The 20,033-nt window shown below is 36.1% G+C and overlaps 1 protein-coding gene across 2 annotated transcripts in view; it reads left to right on the top strand.

The window, feature by feature from the left end:
• Positions 1 to 6,561: 6,561 nt before the first annotated feature.
• The window catches only part of LOC109094914 (contactin-associated protein-like 4), a 135,688-nt gene continuing 122,216 nt past the window's right edge, over positions 6,562 to 20,033 (top strand). For both annotated transcript variants that reach the window (XM_042733301.1, XM_042733299.1), the window contains exon 1: positions 6,562 to 6,703. In XM_042733301.1, coding sequence (XP_042589235.1) covers positions 6,619 to 6,703 — 85 coding nt within the window. In that variant the 5' untranslated portion in view covers positions 6,562 to 6,618. The remainder of the gene's footprint in view (positions 6,704 to 20,033) is intronic.

Raw genomic sequence — 20,033 nt, 5'->3', positions numbered from 1 at the left:
AATGAAGTGGCTTTCTTTGCTCAGAATAATCTCGACCACGGCCATGCCGGATTTATTTGGATATTTGTTCTCTGTGAAACATCAGCTAACTCAAATATAAAAACAAATACCATATACAAGCACTCAAAAAAACAACAAAACAATGTGAAACTTTCATGAAAATTTGTTAAACACATTAAAATCCAGTTTGGGCTTGGATTTCGGTTCACATGCTACAGATCTTCACAGTACAGTATGTAGTTCAATATTAGTAGAACTGAAATCACAATTCACCAGCATGTATAATATAAATATAGATCTGGATTAATTTGCTTTGACATGAAACACATTTTCCTGTAATGCAGAACATTTACTTTGACGTGCACAATTACTGGTTTAATTTTATTAATTTATACAACAACAGGGCCTGTCGTTCAGATATGAAACTTGTAACAAGGAAGGACGTTTCTAGTGCTTCGTTGGAGAGGAATATTTTCAGTGAGTAACATTACAGTTTGTTTCAGACAAAGAAAACTTGTGATATATATAGTAGTGCATATGTTGAATCTTTGGAAACTTGTTTTAGGCATAGGATAAAGAATACAAAAAATAAAAGAGACACTTCTCTCAAAATTTAGATCACATATAAAAAAACACAGATTTTATTCTCATACTCTGAATTGTGACAGAAAAACTTTGTGAGAAAAACTAGTCTGAATTGTGAGAGAACAAGCTGCAACAGTTTTGTTTTTATTCTATGGTGGAGAGGGGAAAAAAACTATTTTGAGATGTGGAATCAGAATTCTGAGAAAGAAGTCATAATTGTGAAATATAAACATAGAATATACATTTTTAACTGAGAATTTGCGAATTTATATCAGTCAATGCAGACTTTTATCTCACATTTTTAAAAATAAAGTCAGAATTGTGAGATATAAACTCAGATTTGTAATAAAAATTCTAATTTCTGAGGAACAATGTTAGAATTTTGAGATAAAAAGTCACAATTACCCTTTTTATTTTTATTTTTTTCTATGGCAGCAGTGTTGGATAAGTTACCCAAAATGTTAATTATAGCTACTAATTACATCTTCAACAATGAAATAGATTACTGTACTCATTACTATCTCTAAAGAGTATTGCATTACTTACTACTTTCTATGTATCAACCCCGACCAGTTAAACGGTACAAGTTTAGACTTAAGACTTCTTTAAGACTTCTTTAAAAAAAAAATTTCAAATAAATAATATAACATCAAAAATGATTCTTGAACTGATTAAAGTATTTAATGGAAGGAGGTTGCATTAAAAAGTATTTTGCAATTCAATATTACATTTTGATGTTAAATCCATTGTTTTATAGTCTATACAGTATTTAATGCAATTACATCTGAAGTAACTGTAATTAAATTGCAGAAAAATTTACCACTTTCTTTACTTTTTCAGTAGTTTGTACAGTAATTAGTAATGGATATTTGCGGCCAAAACTGTGTGCTGGAGAGAAAAAAAAAAGAACTTCAAGATGTATCTATATATAATATATATATTCTCTTGTGGAAATGGCTTTCCATATGAGTTACTTCTGTTATGATGCTTTCACTGTTTTTTTTTTTTTTTTTTTTCATTTTTGGAGCTTGACAGATATGGTCACTGAATTGTTTTTGTACAGAAAAGAGCTGCATAATTCAAATGTCTCCTTTTGTGTTCCCCAGGAAACATTTTTTGTGTGATTTATTCTTTTAAAGTTACCCTGTCCCCGCTGTGTAAGAGTGTGTGTGTGTGTGTGTGTGTGTGTGTGTGTGTGTGTGTGTGTGTGTGTGTGTGTGTGTGTGTGTGTGTGTGTGTGTGTGTGTGTGTGTGTGTACTGCGGCTGATGAGATGCTTCACCTCATTCTTAGCAGTTCTGATGTTGATTAGCTCCACAACTCTGTTATTATAAATCATATGATCAGCGCTCAGCTGTTCATCTGCCTATTGAAACAGGTACAGTAGAGTACATGGGTTAACTGGGTGCAGTGAAACACAACATTGTTTTAATGCTTGCACACTGACATGCTAGTGAAAGAACAATGTTTTTATCATCATTAATGAGGCTTTATATTGGGAATTTAATCAGTGTGACTCTAATGGATTAGACTACTGTATATCTCCTGTAGTGTCAGACTTCAGCATGAATGTCTGGTTCACCTTGCAGCTTATTCTAGCCAAGAACCGCCCACTTACACAGGGCGAGAGCGTCTGACCGGCATATAAAGCAAACAAACATCTGAAACCGCTGCTACCTGCACATTCATAGTAAGTATGCAAATAGAGATCTGATTATGAAAAGCTCTGGTAAACATATGCATCACAATTTTTATTTGAAAATTCAAAATCAGATTCCAATATTTACATGCTTAGTTTATTGTCCTATTGACTTGATTATTATCCCTTTCAATCGGATCAAAATGTCATTCAGATTAAGCTCAGTCAGGCAGATTAAGGCATTTAGATGAAGCCTTTTCAATCCAATTACTAACAGATTAATTGGGTGCATGTACTCTTGCAATACTTGAGCGAAATTCACAATTTAAGAATCTGCTCATTTTAGTTCATTAGTGTGAATTTTAATCGATTCGACCACAACACACAGGATGATGAATTGGATTGACAAGGAATACTTAATGAAAGATATTGTGATAAAACATACATGATTACACCATTAAATCTGATTAATTATGCTTTTTATTGTTATTTTTAATGACTAGATGTTCATCATATTCCAAAACTATATTAAGTTCAAGAATGTCAAAACAATTAACACAGGCAGAATTTATTTATCATCCAGCAACACACAATGCCACCACATTATTTTAGATAATTTTACAGGGAGAAAAAAATAACTTTAATATAAGTTAAATTATTAAGGTTGGATTAGATTAGATTCAACTTTATTGTCATTTTACATGTAAGGTACAAGGCAACGAAATACAGTTAGCATCTAACCAAAAGTGCAATAAGCAGTAAGTACAGGATATACAGTGTCTACAATATGTTACAAATGTACAATAAATATATAGATAAAGTAGTACTATGAACCTAATTTACAGATTTTTAAATACTATCACCATGATATACAGATAGGTGTACTATGAACATACTATACAGATGGATTATGTAATAAGTGTATGTACATTATAAGCAGAAACTATGAACATCATTTACACTTGTGCAATGGACAGTAAAAAAGTGCATAGAAAAATATTCCAGTGTGCAAAAAGATTACTCAGTATTCTGGATGAACAGACAGTAGTGCAAGTAATAACAAGTGAACAGTTTTTTTTTGTTTGTTTGTTGGTAAACCAGACGTAGTGATGAAGATGGGTGTGTGTGGGGGGGGGGGTAGCTGTAGGGAAAAAGCTGTTCCTGAGTCTGCTGGTTCTTGTCTGGAGGCTCCTGAAGCGCCTCCCAGAGGGCAGGAGGTTAAACAGTCTATGGTCAGGGTGAGAGGAGTCCTTAAGAATGTGTGAGCTCGTCGTAGACAGCGTTTTCTCTGGATGTCCTCAATAGCAGAAAGTGGTGTCCCTGTGATGCATTGGGCAGTTTTCACAACCCTCTGCAGTGGGTCACAGGGAGCACATGAGGAGAAAAACATACAAAACATACAGTCCAGAGGTGTGACATATCACTCCCCTCCCAGAACGGGCGTCCTCGCGCCGTAGAACCAACAGAGGGAGGGACGGTTGGGAACCACCCTGGCCCAAACTTGGGAACAGAAGCCCTCTCTGTGTTGGATTCAGGGACACAAACCCTCTCAGGACTGAACTTGGGAACAGGAGGCCTCTCTGGCACAATCTAAGGAATTGAAGCCGTCTCTGGGCCGTATTCAGGAACAGGAGCCCTCTCTGGGCTTAACTTGGGAACTGAGGTCCTCCCTGGGCCATACGTGGGAACCGCAGCCCTCTCTGGGCTGGATGTGGAAACAGGAGCCTTCCCGGGGCGGGAAATAAAAACAGGAGCCCTCCTTGAGCTAGACTCGGGATCTGTGACCCTCCCTGTGCCATATGTGTGAATCGCAGCCCTCTCTGTGCTGGACGTGGGTACAGGAGCCCTCTCTGTGCTGGACGTGGGTACAGGAGCCCTCTCTGGGCTGGACGTGGGTACAGGAGCCCTCTCTGGGCTGGACTCGGGGACAGAAGCCCTCTCTCGACTCTGGTCAGGGGCTCGAGCCATCTCTCGACTCTGGTCAGGGGATAGAGCCAAAATGTGTGTTCTTCCTCCTAAGAGATTGCTGCTGTCATCATAGGGCTTGGGAGTAAATCGGCCAGTGGGCTTGACAGTGGAGTGGCCGGCGGGCTTAACTCTGGAACAGAGTGTCTTACTGGGCTGGACAGGGTAACAGGACTGACAGAAAGGTCCGCAAAGAAGGGAGGAGAGGGGGCAGGTCAGCATATAAGTCCGATTCGGGATCCCCTTCAGCATTCCTCAGTCCCATTTCCTCATTAAGCTCACCCTCAGCCATAGTGGAGGGGGCAGAGCTCCTCTCTGCGTTCTCGCTTTCCATGGCTCTTTCCCTTGTGGCGGGCATTGTAGCTGCCTCTTGCACCTGGTCTGACGTTACTTGCAGCTTAGGCTCTGCGGCAGTCCTCAGCACTGTCGCTCCATGTGGTGATAGCTCGTCGGCCTTGTTCGGTCTCTGTCAGCGGTGGGCTCGGGCTTGAGCTCCGCACAGCAGGGTGATGGTGGGCTAGGCTCTGGGTCTGGCTGTGCTATGGATCGGGTATAGATGTTCTCCAGACACCGGATGATAGCTTCCCTCCAGCTCAGTCCAGTGGGAGGTCGACGGGGCAGTGGTAGTTTGCCCCGATTCAGAACGGTGAGTCAAGCGCAGCATTGTCGAACACCGTTAGAATGGTGAGCTGGCTGAACTCAACTACATACTCCACCAGGGGCAGGTCCTTATGGGCTAGGGAGACGAGCAAAGTGGTGAGGGGATCCATGGGGAAAACACGGGAAACAAAAACACTGTTCAAAAAAAAGAAATCAAACAGAGGGAAACAAGCAATTAAACTTCTTTTCAGGTTAGGTCTTCTGTCACACTCTGTGTCGGAGAGAAAGGCGGAGACGTGGATCAGAGAAACAGTCTTTAATAAATCTAAAACAAGGGGGTAATCCACATTAGGAATGGCTGTGAGACACGAACATGACGTTTATAGACCCAACAGAGACAGACAGCACAGACTGGGACTTAAAAACATGGGGTAACGGGTAATTACAAGACACACCTGAACTAAATGAACAATCCAACAAGGGAGAAACTGGGTCACAGGAAGCACATGGGGAGAAAAACACACAAACAGTCAAGAGGTGTGACAATTTTCTATTTGTGGCATTTTTAAACATTCAGTATTAATATAAAAAATTTTCTGGAAAAGAAGTCATTAAGTTTAAGACTGTCAAAACAATTAACACCACCACCAGCATTTATCTATCATACGGCAACTATCCCACCACATCATTTTAGAGAACTTTATAAAGAGAAGTATTAACATAAGTTTTTTAATGATTTTTATATAATGAATTTAATACACTTTTCTGTCATTTTAAATAATCAGTAATTAATCTATTATATAAAGCTCAAGACTGTCAAAACAACTAACACAAGCAGCATTTATTTGACATACAGCAACATTATTTTAGGGAACTTCATATAGAGAAATATTAACATAAAAGAGTAAATAAATATTTTCTTTATGTGACATTTCAAAAATCAGTAGCTATTACAAAAAAAAAAAAAATCTGACAAATAACGTTTTTAATTAATACTGGAAAAAATGACAAATTCTTGAAAGCTAATTTAGTTTTATACACACGCACACGCGCGCACACACACACACACACACAGAGAGAGAGAGAGAGAGAGAGAGAGAGAGAGAGAGAGAGAGAGAGAGAGAGAGAGAGAGAGATGCACAAGGTGCGCAAACCTGCTGCGGCTTTAATTTAATCTCAGGTTATAAAGAGAATCTGCAATACTGTCAGACATCACTTTAATATTCAAACTAAACGCGCCAATGAGAAATTACAAGTGAATTTGAAATTCCAATTCGAACTGAAAGTAAAATAAATAAAACGGATATACAACTGTAACTGTGTGCGTGTTTTTGTGACATATCAGGACACAACTTTGTATAATGGCAAGGCTATGACACAGGTATTACAAGGAGAGGGTGACTTATGAGGACATAACCCATGTCCCCATTTTTCAAAACGCTTATAAACCATACGGAATGAGTTTTTTTGAGAAAGTAAAAATGCACAAAGTTTCCTGTAAGGGGTAGGGTTAGGTGTAGGGTTGGTGTAGGGCGATAGAATATACAGTTTGTACAGAATAAAAACCATTACGCCTATGGGATGTCCCCACTTTTCACAAACGTGTGTGTTTGTGTGTGTGTGTGTGTGTGTGTGTGTGTGTGTGTGCGAGTGTGTGTTTCATGCAGACTGTATTCAGATGTTTTCAGCAGCAGGATGGCGTGAAAGAGCCACTGAGAGCAGAACACACACACACGCACGCACATACACGCGTACGCACGCACACACGCGCTCGCGCCCAGAGTCTCGCGCTGAGGAGAGTCAGTCTCATTCCAGCATCAGTCGCGCATCATGGATCTGCGGGGCTCACACACTATTGGAATGGTTTTACCGCTGTATCTCATCTTTTACTTCATCGCAGTCTCCGTCAGCAAAGGCGAGTATCAAGTTATTTATATTATTCGCGGTAATCTGAGGCGAATAACGACTTTTCTGTTGGGTTTGTGTCCGCGCGCGGTCCTCTTACTGGAATAACGGCCGTTAAGTTGAGGAGGAACTTTGCTTTGTGCCAACCGGATATTAAACGACTAAATAACCTGATGTCGTTTAATGATTTTAGTTGATGTAGTTTATTATATTATGTTTGGGTGATGTATTAATGTATAGTATGGCAGTTTGAGAGGGTAACTGATTCATCAGTGCAACAGATAACGTGAAGGTGTTTTACGCATCGAATGGGTTTGATCGAGTTTATACCTATGATCCGGAATATCTGTTGTGTGATTTTTATTTCAGATAGTCTCGGAATGAGCGGTTTTGTCTTGATGTAAGTGTCTATTACTGTGGTACACACTAACTCATGTATTTCAGTGATTCGGATGCGCCGCAGCGGTTTGTGGCGACGGGAGAAACACTCGCACTGTTTAATGTCGTGTGTTTTAATCCTTCGTGTCAAATAGTGGATTAATTATCATCACAATAACGACTGTGAGTTTATTCATAGTAATATTTCATAATAATATCGATATTATTTACAGTAGGCTATTTAATAGGCATTAATAGCTTAACATATTAACAAAACGTTAAAGAGCTGTATTAATAATGAATTATTAACGCGTATGAACTACTTAAAGGTGTCTTATATTTCGTTTGACGCCACAAAACGCGATCGCGCGTTCGACACTTGACGCGACGCGGCTTAGTTGACGTCCGACGCGCTGCAGATCTACTATAGCTACTGAATTGTCTCCTCCAGCCCGAAATAAAATACTTCTCTGCTGAGAGAGAGAGAGAAAAAAAACATCTTAAAGACAAGCCTATGATGGATTTCCGCTCAGGCTGCTCTGGTTTGCGGGTTTTGGGCAGTTTTTAGTTGGTCAGGATGTGAGGGTGCAGGTTTCTGGACCGAAAGCTTTTATTGAGTGTCGCTTTATTACATTGAGCTTGTATCTGGTATTACACAGGAACAGTCTTTCTGACTGACGGTCTTTAGCGGCGTTTAGGGGTGGATTTATCTGAACAACTATGGACACTTTTCACATTTCCAAAGCAGAAATCAACATAGTTGGTAAACTTCTATCAGGGAAAATACTACAACAAATATTATATTTTTCTTGCATTTTTCTTGCATTTCCTTTTGCACTAATAGCAAAAGAAAAATCCTCAATAGTGTTTCTATGACTTTGCGCAATATATATATATATATATATATATATAAACACACACACACACACACACACACACACACACACACACACATATATATATATATATATATATATATATATATATATATATAAATGTATATATTGGTACTGTCAAACGATTAATCGTGATTAATATAATATAATATATATAATAATATAATAAAATATGTGTGTGTGTGTGTGTGTGTGTGTGTAATAGCAAAATAAATAAAAAAAACAATTAAAAAAATTTGTATGCATGTAAGGAAAGATTGATTATGTAGGTCAAAAGAGAGAACAATGTGAAATTTGCCATCGCTTTCCAGCAGTTGCATTAGAAACACACACAGCAACATAATAAAAACATATTGCTGATGTAATATATTACAAGATATAGTGTTATGTGCATTAAAATGAAAATAAAAGAAAAACTTTGCTAGATATATCATCACAGTCTGTGAAAAGGGTCCATAATCGACCGATGTAGAAACCTGTTGAAATAAGTGCACAGTAATGTTGCTTGGTGAAAAACGTCAATAAAATGAGCAGAAATATGTGTGTGAGCAGTATTACTGTCCATCCAAAATGAGCTTTCTCATGGTTATATCTAGTTAACCTGTCAGTCTTTTGGAGATGCAGTGACTAGTTCTTTCTCTGAACTGCATCAAATGGGTTTTTGTTCTCTAGGTGAACTGGTACGTCTCTAAACTGGTGTGAGTTGCATAAAGTCAATCAGTCATGTTTGGTTGCATGTTTGCATGCGGTTTGCATCTGACGGTCAGTGAATGGACTATGACTGAGGTGACTGACTTCAGCAGCATTTATTTTGAGGCTTTCAGCAGAATTTGGTCACGGATGTTGAATCTGGAATGGAGGAATACATCAGAATGAGCTTTACCAGAGTGGATCATGGGGAATTACTCCGATGCAGTCTAACACAGAGTGACGGCCGTCACCATAAACGCTCACGTCGCTCCAGAGGACAACGCTGACGTCATGCTCTGAGCTCGTGGGTGTTGGTAATGAGATGCATATGTGTTGTAATTGAAACAGATGGTTATGAACTTTGTAAGCCCCTGGCTCTGCACAGTACGCAGCACTCCAGGATACAATATCTGGGGTGATGGATGCTGAATTCTGCTCTTCTGTCTGCACAGATTGAGGATGCATTAGAAATAAGTGTGCGCTGGTGGCCAGACATACCTTACGCTCGAGTGCTGTGGTGCATCATGCTACAGTAATGATATCTCCACTCCAAGACACTTCAAAACATATCATGGTACCCAAAAAAACTTGGTATTTCCTTGGTGCATTTTTGTTGGTGGTATCCACCTTTTTCCTGACATAAAAATGGGCGCCGCCATTTGTAAATTCTATGGGTCTAGCTTCTGGTCTCATTTGTGTCCAGCTATTTTTGGATGTACAAAACAGTTCGTTTTACTGCTTGATATTGACAATTGATGTGTCCTATCATATTATTTTAATCTGTTATATTAATTGAGAACACACTGTTTTGTACTGCAAACAGTTTTACCATTTACTGCACGTTGTTATTCTCCTCGTTATTTACCTAAAGCGGCTAATGAAACGGAAGTCTCACCCATAGGCTTACTTCCGTGTTGAGGAAAAAGGTGGATAGATTTGACTTTTTTTGAAGAAGAAGCTGTGTTGCTAGGTTCGTTGTTAGGGTGATCTGATTGTTAGAATCATTTTAGCATGTTGCTATGTGGTTGCTAGGATGAGTCTTGCTTCAAGTTTCTGTGAAGATAGATAGATGGAGTAGATAGCGTAGATACTGTATATATACACACACACACATACATACATACAGTAGTGGCCAAACCTTGCATCTTATGATGCAGTTTGTTATAGAATAGTGATATTGATTTTTTTTTTCGTTCGTTCGTTCGTTTGTTTGTTTGTTCATTCATTCATTTATTCATTCATTCATTCATTAATTTTTTGAAGAACTGTGATGCCAGGGTGTTGGTAGGATGTTCTAATTGTTTTTTTGTTTTTTGTTTTTTGAATGTTGCTATGTTGTTGCTATGGTGAGACTGATATACATAGAGTTTGCACACAGAATCAGTATAAATATATACATATCAGTTTTACACTTATGTCTTTTAATGTATTAGTTTTCAGTTTTACATTCCATTAATTTAAAAAGTAACAATATTTTTTGCTTTTTCTTATAGTAACAATGCATGTAATTATTCCATGATTGACATGTAGATGATGTGGTTATGTAGATACATTTGAAATTTTTAACAGGATGATAACTGAATATTAAACTATTTTTAGATGCTTTGATTTGTTTATATATTTACATTTATTTATTTTTATTACTGTAATTATATGTGTATCTAATAATACAATTTGAAAAGAATATTTATTTATTTTGTTCAGAAACTATGATGCTAGGGTCATTGTCAAGGTGTTCTAATTGCTTTTAGCATGTTGCTATGTGGTTGTCAGGGTTTTCTGGGTGGTTGCTAGGGTGAGTTCTCCCTCAAGTTTCTGTGATCTTCTGGTATGTGCATCTGTGGTGTTTTTCCACCTGTTTCATGGTATGCATCTGATCACTTTTTCAGAAACTGGGTTTTTGTACAGTTTGTTCAGCTTTATCTATATGGCCGCCACTATTAGCTCCATAAAGCACAAGCCTGAAATATCCTGTTTGTGAGAGACGCAGAATCAGGCCGCAGTCAAAGCCGTGCTGGGCTCAGCTGGTTCCTCTGCAGGAAGTGCACTGGGCTGATCTTACATGTGTGCTGGGAGTCCACACAGGCCTGTTTACATCCAATGACCTACTTTTACTCTTCATGTTGAAGTCCCTGTGCCCTAAAGAGCCATCAACAAAAGCTTCATTTCTGAAATCACTTATATTTTTCTTTTAACCTCCAAGGTAGATTTATCTCGATTTTCAAAATGGACTCGGGGGCTCGCTTGTGTATTTTTTATACTGGAGCACACACTTAAGCATAAAGGCTCTTTAATGGTTCTTTTCACCAAGGTATTGTGGCCTGTTTGAGGCTCTTGAGTTGTTTGTTTCTTTGGAGATGACAACAGCTGTTTCATGTTTCATTCTTCAGATTCCCAGAACCAAATTTCTTCAGATCAGTGTTTGGGTTTTTGGGCTTCTTGAAGCACCAGATCATAGATGTCGTCCTAAAGAACAAAAAAGTGGAGTATGTTTTTCAAAAATAACCATATTACATTACTATTTTTATTTAAAATTTGAATATAAACTTTATCACAGAGATGCACCGATTGTAGTGCCGATACCGATTTTTGCCTATTCCAATTTTATTAAATGTGTCATCTTTCACATCAAATTCTTACATTGTTTCAATTAATTCAGTTAGAATATTAAGAAACTGTAGAGCTGTTATCATTCAAACAAAATAATTATCAACAAACTCCACCTTTCCACTGCAGGAAAGTCAAGGCATTTCAAAATGTATTTCTATAGAACATTTAAAAGCAACAGAGTTGTGTCAAAGTGCTGTACAACAAAACACAGTATATAAAAAGCATAACAGGAAACATGCATCATATGAAAAATAAATACATTAAAATAGAATCAGAGCAAACTGACATAAAAACCTTAAACTGATATTAATCAAAATCCAGAGTAAACAAATAAGATTTGAGAACAGACTTAAAACTGGCTAGTGAAGGAGCAAGTTTCACATTTACAACCAAACAAAACAAAAGAATATAAAACTCAAAAAGCCTAAAAGCCTGACCACCCTTAGTTTCACAAACAAAACGTGGCACATAAAACAAAATCAGAACAATACACAAAAGCTCTCTTAGAAAATAATAAATAATAAGAACACCACCAATGTATTTTTTGTTGCAAGACCAGATAAAGCCTTGTACACAAAGACAGCTATTTTAAAATCAGTTCTAAACTTTACAGGAAGCCAATGTAAAGATGCTAAAATTGGAGTAATGTGGTCACTCTTTTTTGTGATGGTAAGAAGCCTCGCTGCAGCATTTTGGACAATTTGCAGACGAGAAATTGCCGTTTGAGGCAGGCCACAGTAAAGGGAATTACAGTAATCCAGGTGTGATGTTATGAAAGCATGGATTACAGTCTCCAAATCTTTGTGGGGCAAAAACTGTTTTAGTTTAGCAATTGATTTCAGATGGAAGAAGCTGCCCTTTACCACTGTGCTAATTTGTTTCTCAAACTTGAGTAACGAATCAAATGTAACCCCAAGATTTCTTACATAGGGTTGAACACTGGCAGAGAGAGACGCTAAATTAAAAACAGATGAAGTCCTAGAGTGGCCTAAAATCAGAATTTTCAAGAATAATCAAAAGATTATTAGCCATCCAACATTTTATCTCCTCAAAACAGTCGTAGAGCACATCCAAAGAGTCACTGCTGTCAGTTTTTTCTGGAAGATAGAACTGTGTATCGACAGCATAGCAGTGGTAGGAAATCTTACATTTCTTAAAAATGTCGAAGGGAAGCATGTAAAGTGAAAAAAGAAGAAGGCCTAAAATGGACACTTGGGGCACACCACATGACAAAGCAGCCGACGAAGAAGAAAACTTCCCAATGCTCACTAAGAAGGTTCTGTCTTTGAGATAAGAGGCCAACCATTGCATAGCGACACCCTGAACACCAACTTTTTCAACTGATGTAACAGAATACTATGATCAATTGTATCGAATGCTGCACTTAAATCCAACAAAACAAGCACCGCATATGAACCAGTATCGTGAACTTGCAAAAGGTCATTGCTAACAAAGTGCCTTTGATTAATGTTTTAAATAATTTTTAAACATTCAATGAAATGTTGGGAAAAATGCTGAAACTTTTAAATATGAAACCAAACCACCAATAGGTGGCAGCAAATTACTGTTTTAGTGAGTGAGTCATTTAGACATTCATTCAACCTATTAGTTAAAACAGCTGATTCATTCAGAATCAAGGCAAGTGTGTTTTAATGAATGGGTTACTGAATCAATCGATTTGCTCAAAAACAAAGGAGTCATTCAGTAACGAAACACCACGTTACTCGGAGACACAACAGTTCTGCAGTATGTTTGGAACTATTTTCGTCAGTGAAATTGAGCAAAAACAGTCAATATTGTGTCTAAAATGTTACGTAATTTGAACTTTATTGAACTAATATTGTATAAACTTACATGCTGACAACATGTTTACATGCGGATGTAAGCGTAAGTGTGACATCAAAATTATAAAAATAATTAGTATTTATTATTTATATTTATATTGTTTATATTTATTTATTGCCTTCCAAATCAATATAGTTCTCATTGCATTCTATTTACATTAAATTCATTGTCATAGTTACAATATTTTGTGCTTTTTCTTCTATGCATTTTTCTTTATCATTGTGCCTTTTCTGTAATTGGCATGTAGACAGTGTTGTTATGCTGATACATTTACACATTGGAATTGCATTTATATAAAATGTATAATAAATGAAAGACATGACAATAATCAAGGTTTATTTTTAGAAGTTCAGGAGAACATTTAAAGATGTTTTTTTAATTACCTTCTTGTATGGCTGTATGAGGTTTTTTTAAGTACTCTTTGGTTTCTAGGAGATGAAAACTTTTTTTAATGTTTCTTAGGTTCTTCAGATTCGCTTTTTGGTTTCCTTGTTCTCAAAAATCATTTTATTCTGAAGAACTGGAGATTAAAAAGCTCTTTCTGAGCATAAAGGTTCTTGTGCTTCATCAGGCTGTAAAACACGTTTCGATCCTTTATTTAACAGTGTATAAGCTCTCGTGTGGTGTGATAGTATTTCTTTTTTGACACTCGGCCTTTGTTTACCTATTTGTAATAGTAATAGGCCCAGAAATGTGCCTGTTACTAATACAGATGACAAATACAGCGGCCAGTGAATTAACAGAGTAGTGCAGCAGTATTTTTTTCACATTATGCCCAGGCTGTTTATTCTGCCAAGGCAATTATATTCAGCACCGAGCCAGACTGGTGAGATCCGGGGCTGGTTTGTTGGCTCAAAATCCACCTGCCAATCACGTCTAAACACTCAGTGTCTGCACTAAGCATATCAGGAGACTTTCCCTATCTGATCTCGGGTCAGAAAGACTGACATCCTCTACTATGTTATCTTTACTTCCAGGTCGTTTATCATTGCCGAAAGCTGGTCCGGAGGCATTGAAGTGTTCAATTTAATCATGACTGTGTGGCTGCTTACTCTTGGCGGTGTCGTGCGCTTTATGATAAAACTGAGTTGCCACCAGAGTGTCGTGGATGCTTAGTCATAATTGTGAAGTATGTCATCGTGTCTTGCTAAAAATGGCCAACAGAATCAATTAAAGAGCAGGAAGAAAGGAGATGGCAAGCGAGGGATGGAGTTTGGCTGCATTTCAGTTCCTCTAGATGTTGGGAAGTGGGTAGTGCTGATGAATGATAACATGAGGGATAAACCTCGTCTTTAAAGGTGAAGTGTGCACATTTCACATGTTTCAAAAGTTGCAAAATATATATATAAATGACACGATAATTGACTAGAGATCATTATTTTTAGGGGAAGCTTTAAAGATCTTCAGATTGTTCTGGTAAAGTTCTCTCAAAGTTATAAACAAACATTCTTCGTTTTAATAGAATGTTCGTTCAGAGTTATCTGTTCTTTAATAATGTTCTGAAAATTTTATTTATAGCCTACATAATTTATACATTGTTTTAGTTGGATATTTATCTAACATTTTTTAAATGTTATTTGATTCAGAATGTTTAGAGAACATTCCCAGAATGTTTGCAAAATCCCTTAATGTTATGACCAATAATTTTTTTTAAACATTTAAAAAAATTGATTTTAGGCCGCTCAGAAACATTATGGAACATTATTTGAACATTTTTGTCGAGACGATCTTTGGCTCTTTGGTTTGTTTCTAAAACAAACTAGTTTCTTAAGAACTAGAGGATAAAAACATCTTTTTGAGACATTTAAAACATTCTCCTATTCCATCAGACTGTAAAACCCAGTTAAATCCACATTTTTTATGTTTATATAGTTGTCATCTAAAATGACATGATAATGATTAAATATAGATCTTTATTAGCAGTTTTGGAAAACGCTAAAAAAGATATTATGGTTATTAAATGATTCAACAAAAATCAATTTTTCTGTGATTATTTCTGTCTGTATGTTTTTTTAATATGCTCTTTGGTTTTGTTTGCTGGTTTCACTGAGAAAAAAATAAAATAAATAAAAAAATATATATATATTTTCTTTTCACTCAGAAATTGCTAATTATCACAAATAATTACCAGGGTTGTTAAAGTGAACTAAAACTAAACCATAAAAAAAATATTGCTTGAAAAAATATGTTAACTGGAATTTTATTTTATTTATTTATACTTTTTATTTTACTCGTTGTACTAGAATAACTAAAACTGTAATACATATATAAAAACTGTATATACATGTTTAAAAAGACCTACACCAAATAAAAAGGACAAAAACAGAACCAAATTACTAAAAATATCTTAGCAATAATTAAAAAGAAAAACAGAAAAATACAAGAATGATAAACTAATTTAAAATATTTAATCTATAATACTAAAGCAATGCTGATTACAAAGGAATGGCAATTCAATTTTTAATGAAATTTAAAACTCTAAAGTAGAAAAACTGAAAACTCTAATAATTTTTATTTACAAGAATCTTTTTTAGTAGGTTCCAGTTTGTGCTGATTGACCATCACTTAGCCTAACAGTAACTATATGTGGAAATATGGTTTGTATACTCCCATTGTGAGGTCTCAGCCTCATCAGGATTTATCGTTTATCAAGTCTACCAGTTGTTTGTATGGAACGAGACATAAACTCTCAGCATAAGATCAATTTGCTGTGAATGCACTCCGTATTTCCCCGCAAATCACGTTGTCCATTATGATTCATGGTCTCAAAGAGCCTGGACGTCGGCATGGGGCGAAGCCGAGAACAAATCACCCTCATACATCTTCTTTACTGTCAGTTATGAAAATGTGTGAATAGAAAGTCAAACGGTGAATGGGAACATTATGGAGTCAAGGTTACACACTAGTGGCAGTTGTGTGTGTGTGTTTTTTTTTTCTCATTGAACTCTTGCCTGCTCCTCATGCTTTTGCATTTATTAATACGGGCCGCAGTATTTAAGCACAAAATTGTCAGGAAATTACGCCGCAGCTGTCAGAGACTCGAGGCCGAATAACTCTCAAGGCTCAAACACCAAAGCACATTCATCTCACACACCTGCCACGGCTGATAGGTGATACAGCCCAGAGAATTCATCATCCTGAGCCATATTTTGTCTACAGAATATACTGCATTTGCTCAAATATTTCTTTAGCGGACAGTGTCGAGTACATTTGAAAGGAAATGTCATTTCTTTTCTGTGCACTTCTAAACATTTTAAGGGGATAGTTCAACCAAAAATGTCAAATCTGTCTTTTCGCTTATCTTATTCGAGAACAGAAGGTGAATTTTTGAGGAATTTTGAAAAAAGACATCAAAGGAATAATTGACGATGATCCATTGAATAATTAGAAAATAATGCACATGCAAGGTGAAGGGTTTTGGTTCTTTTGCTGTTGTAAGCCATATTAATCTTTGAAATAACTGAAATCATTTGGCGAGGTGATATGAACATGTAATGTGGTCAGTTAGCTACTGTTGCTGTGCATTTCCCTGAAAATAACTGAACACCTTAGAACACCTTATATATTTTTTTAAGAAATTAAGAATTTTTGTTCAGGAAGAATGCAATAAATTGTTCAAAAGTTAGAGTAAAGACATTTAAAATGTTACAAAATATTTCTATTTCAAATAAATGCTGTTCTTTTGAACTTTCTATTCAAAATAGAATCCCAAAAAATAAAATGTATCATGATTTCCACAAAATATTGTATATGTTTCTTGAGCAGCAAATCAGCATATTGCAATGATTTCTGAAGGATCATGTGACACTGAAGACTGCAGTAATGATGCTGAAAATTCAGCTTTGATCACAGCAATCAACTACATTTTAAAAGATATTCACATAGACAATCATCCAATTGTGTGCTTCTAATTTTAGAGCAGCAGTTTGGATAGGACCCTTTTCTATTCTAACATGACAATGCCTCTGTATAATGCAAGGTTCAAAAAGAAATGATTGATTCAGTCATTGTGGAAGAACTTGACTGGTCTTCAGAAAGCCAAAAACTTATCAACAAACACTAATGACTTGTACATACACTATATGGGCAAACGTATTGGGACACCCCCTTCTTTAGAACAGAATAAGGCACTCTCAAAACTGTGGCAACAAAGATAGAAACATAACTCATGTATTTAAAAATTGCATTTCCTTCTCTGCTGCAACAGTTTTGGAAGTGTCTAAAACGACTGTATCAATATGCACAAGTCATTGGTGTTTGTTGATGAGTTTGTAGCTCAAGATCTGCATCTAAAGTCACACCAGAGGTGTTCAACTGGGTTTCTGCAGACCAGTCAAGTTCTTCCACGCTGACTCAATCAGTCATTTCCTCTTGCATTGTCATGTTAGAATAGAAAAGGGTGCTGTGCAAACTATAAAATTAGAAGCACACAATTCCCTAGAATATCATTATATGCTTAAACATTAAGATTAGTACTCATGGAAATTACAAAAATAGTCAAACCTGTTCATTAGAATGGGGTGTCCCGGTACTTTTGGCAATATAGTGTATATATGCATATATAAAATACCTCATAAGGTATAAAACAATAAATGCATATGTATATTGTATGTGTTATTGTATGTTGTATAGACAGTTTTGTGTGAGTAAATTATTCTTTATGGTGTTTTTTGGAGCTTGACAGTCATTGTCATAATGATTTGTTGTTGTATGTCATAAATTTCCTTAAAAAAAAACTCCTGTGGCGTCTCACAGAACAAGATAACAGCATGTGGGACCGGAGCGAGTAAATAAACTCAGAGTTTTCAGTTTGGGTGAACTATTCCTTTAAATGTGCTCCATGTTTTATATCAGCAGCCTCAAACTCTGGCTAATAAATAGACTCTCACAGACGTGCCCTTGAAGGAGAACAGATAAAACACAACAAAATCGACAGCGGGACGCTGCAGGAGGAGCGACTCCCGAGCCGTGTCACATTCTACAGGCGTATTTCATTTCACTCTTCAGTGCTTCCCCTGTGGCGGGGTGGAAACACAGAGTGACCTGCCAGCAAACTAGGTCAAAGGAGAAGCGTGCACCTTTTCACCCATGAAGAAAGCAGCTAATCAGATATTTTTCACCCTTGAGGCATCCGAGTTCTCCAGTAGTTCGGCGTCGGGCATCTGAATGTGGCTTTCCCCCGTGAGCGCAGTGAAAGTGATTAGTTGTCGGTAATGGAGGGGAATGGTGTTAGTGACACGGCTCGACCTGCCTGCTATCTACACACACACAGATCCGGCCCGCAAATAAGCACTTCGTAAATTGTTATCTGCCTGTGGTTTTGCGTTCTGATGTTGCTCAAGTGGTTGAAAGACTCCATGATATCAAGAGTTTTGTGGCTTTCAGTATGTCTGTTAATATATATTGTGTATATAGTATGCAGATTTTCTGTATGCATAGAAAAGCTGAATGATCAACTGCATTCTCTGCAACTACAGCCTGCCCACACTGTGTGCAATTCTGTATCCCACAATGCACTTGACTTGTCCTTTCATTTCAAGTGTTGTGATTATCAGCTGTGATTTTATAACAACTTCCTGATTGATTATTTAATAAGACCCACCAAAACAGTTTTTTTTCTTTATTACATAATAATAATAATAATAATACATTTATTATTGCTGTTATTATGTTTTTCTAGAAGATTTTCTCATTTTTTTTTACATATAAAGAACATATTATTTATTTATTTAATACACTTATTTATTTGTTTTTATTTACATAGGCCTAAATATAAAAATAATCTGTACATATTAGCATGTTTTTTTTTACATAAATATGCATTTCATATGGTTTCCTACATAAATATAAATATATTTTTATTCAAATATGTTTTTTTGGATTTTCTATTTGTATTATGTACACAAATATAAATAAAGATATTTAGTTATTGTGAACATAAATATAAACACAATTTTCTTTATTTGTTTTATTTTTATTTATTTTTTTATTTTATTTTTTTACATTTTTACATAAATATGAAGCTCATATTGTTTTTACATAAACATAAATAATAATATTGCCTTATTTAAATATACTATATGGACAAAAGTATTGCAACTGTTCTAATGAACAGGTTTGACTACTTATAGTCATTTCCATGAGGACAAATCTTAATGCTAAAGCATATAATGATATTCTAGGGAATTGTGTCCTTCTAATTTTATAGCAACGGTATATATATATATATATATATATCATCTATATATATATATATATAATATATATATATATATATATATATATTATACACCGTTGCTATAAAATTTGAATCTTACTGTATCTTATGTATATAAAACACTAAAAATATACATAAGATAAGATACAGTGAGAACATGAACAAACAAAACAAATTGACAAATACAATAAAACAAATATACAAATGAAATGAAATAAACAGTGCTTTCATTTTTCCATGAAGGTCTACTAACATTACTGTTCAGGTAAGTAATAGCCTACAAAAGAAATCTAAAAGTAATCAAATGTAAATGAACACTGCATAGTTTTCTAGTTTTTCATGCTTATTAAAGCTATAACGTTATTCAGATTAAGAGCTGTGAGTGATTTTCTCTTTGCATTTTGTTGTTTGATTAACATTGGCCCAAGCCCCAGTCTGTCACTTTAAGACAGTATATTGACACACATCGGATTTTGTCCCAGCTGTTCTCGTCCACTTAACATAAACTGTGTTTAAAGAAAATTCTCTCAAAGCCGGCCATTTTGACATATTTTGTGTGTATTTGATCGTTTGGACGTGCACCTGAAGCTCAAAGTGTAATTTGGTTGGGCGCACACATTGTATTCATTGGGAATACAGCCGTGCTCCAATATGCATTAGTGTATTGTTTGTTTGTTTATTTGCTTACAGCCAGCAAAGTTAGC

The sequence above is a fragment of the Cyprinus carpio genome, chromosome B10, assembly GCF_018340385.1.
Source record: "Cyprinus carpio isolate SPL01 chromosome B10, ASM1834038v1, whole genome shotgun sequence".
In the NCBI taxonomy this organism is placed as follows: Eukaryota; Metazoa; Chordata; class Actinopteri; order Cypriniformes; family Cyprinidae; genus Cyprinus; species Cyprinus carpio.
This window is presented reverse-complemented; position numbering and strand designations above follow the sequence as displayed.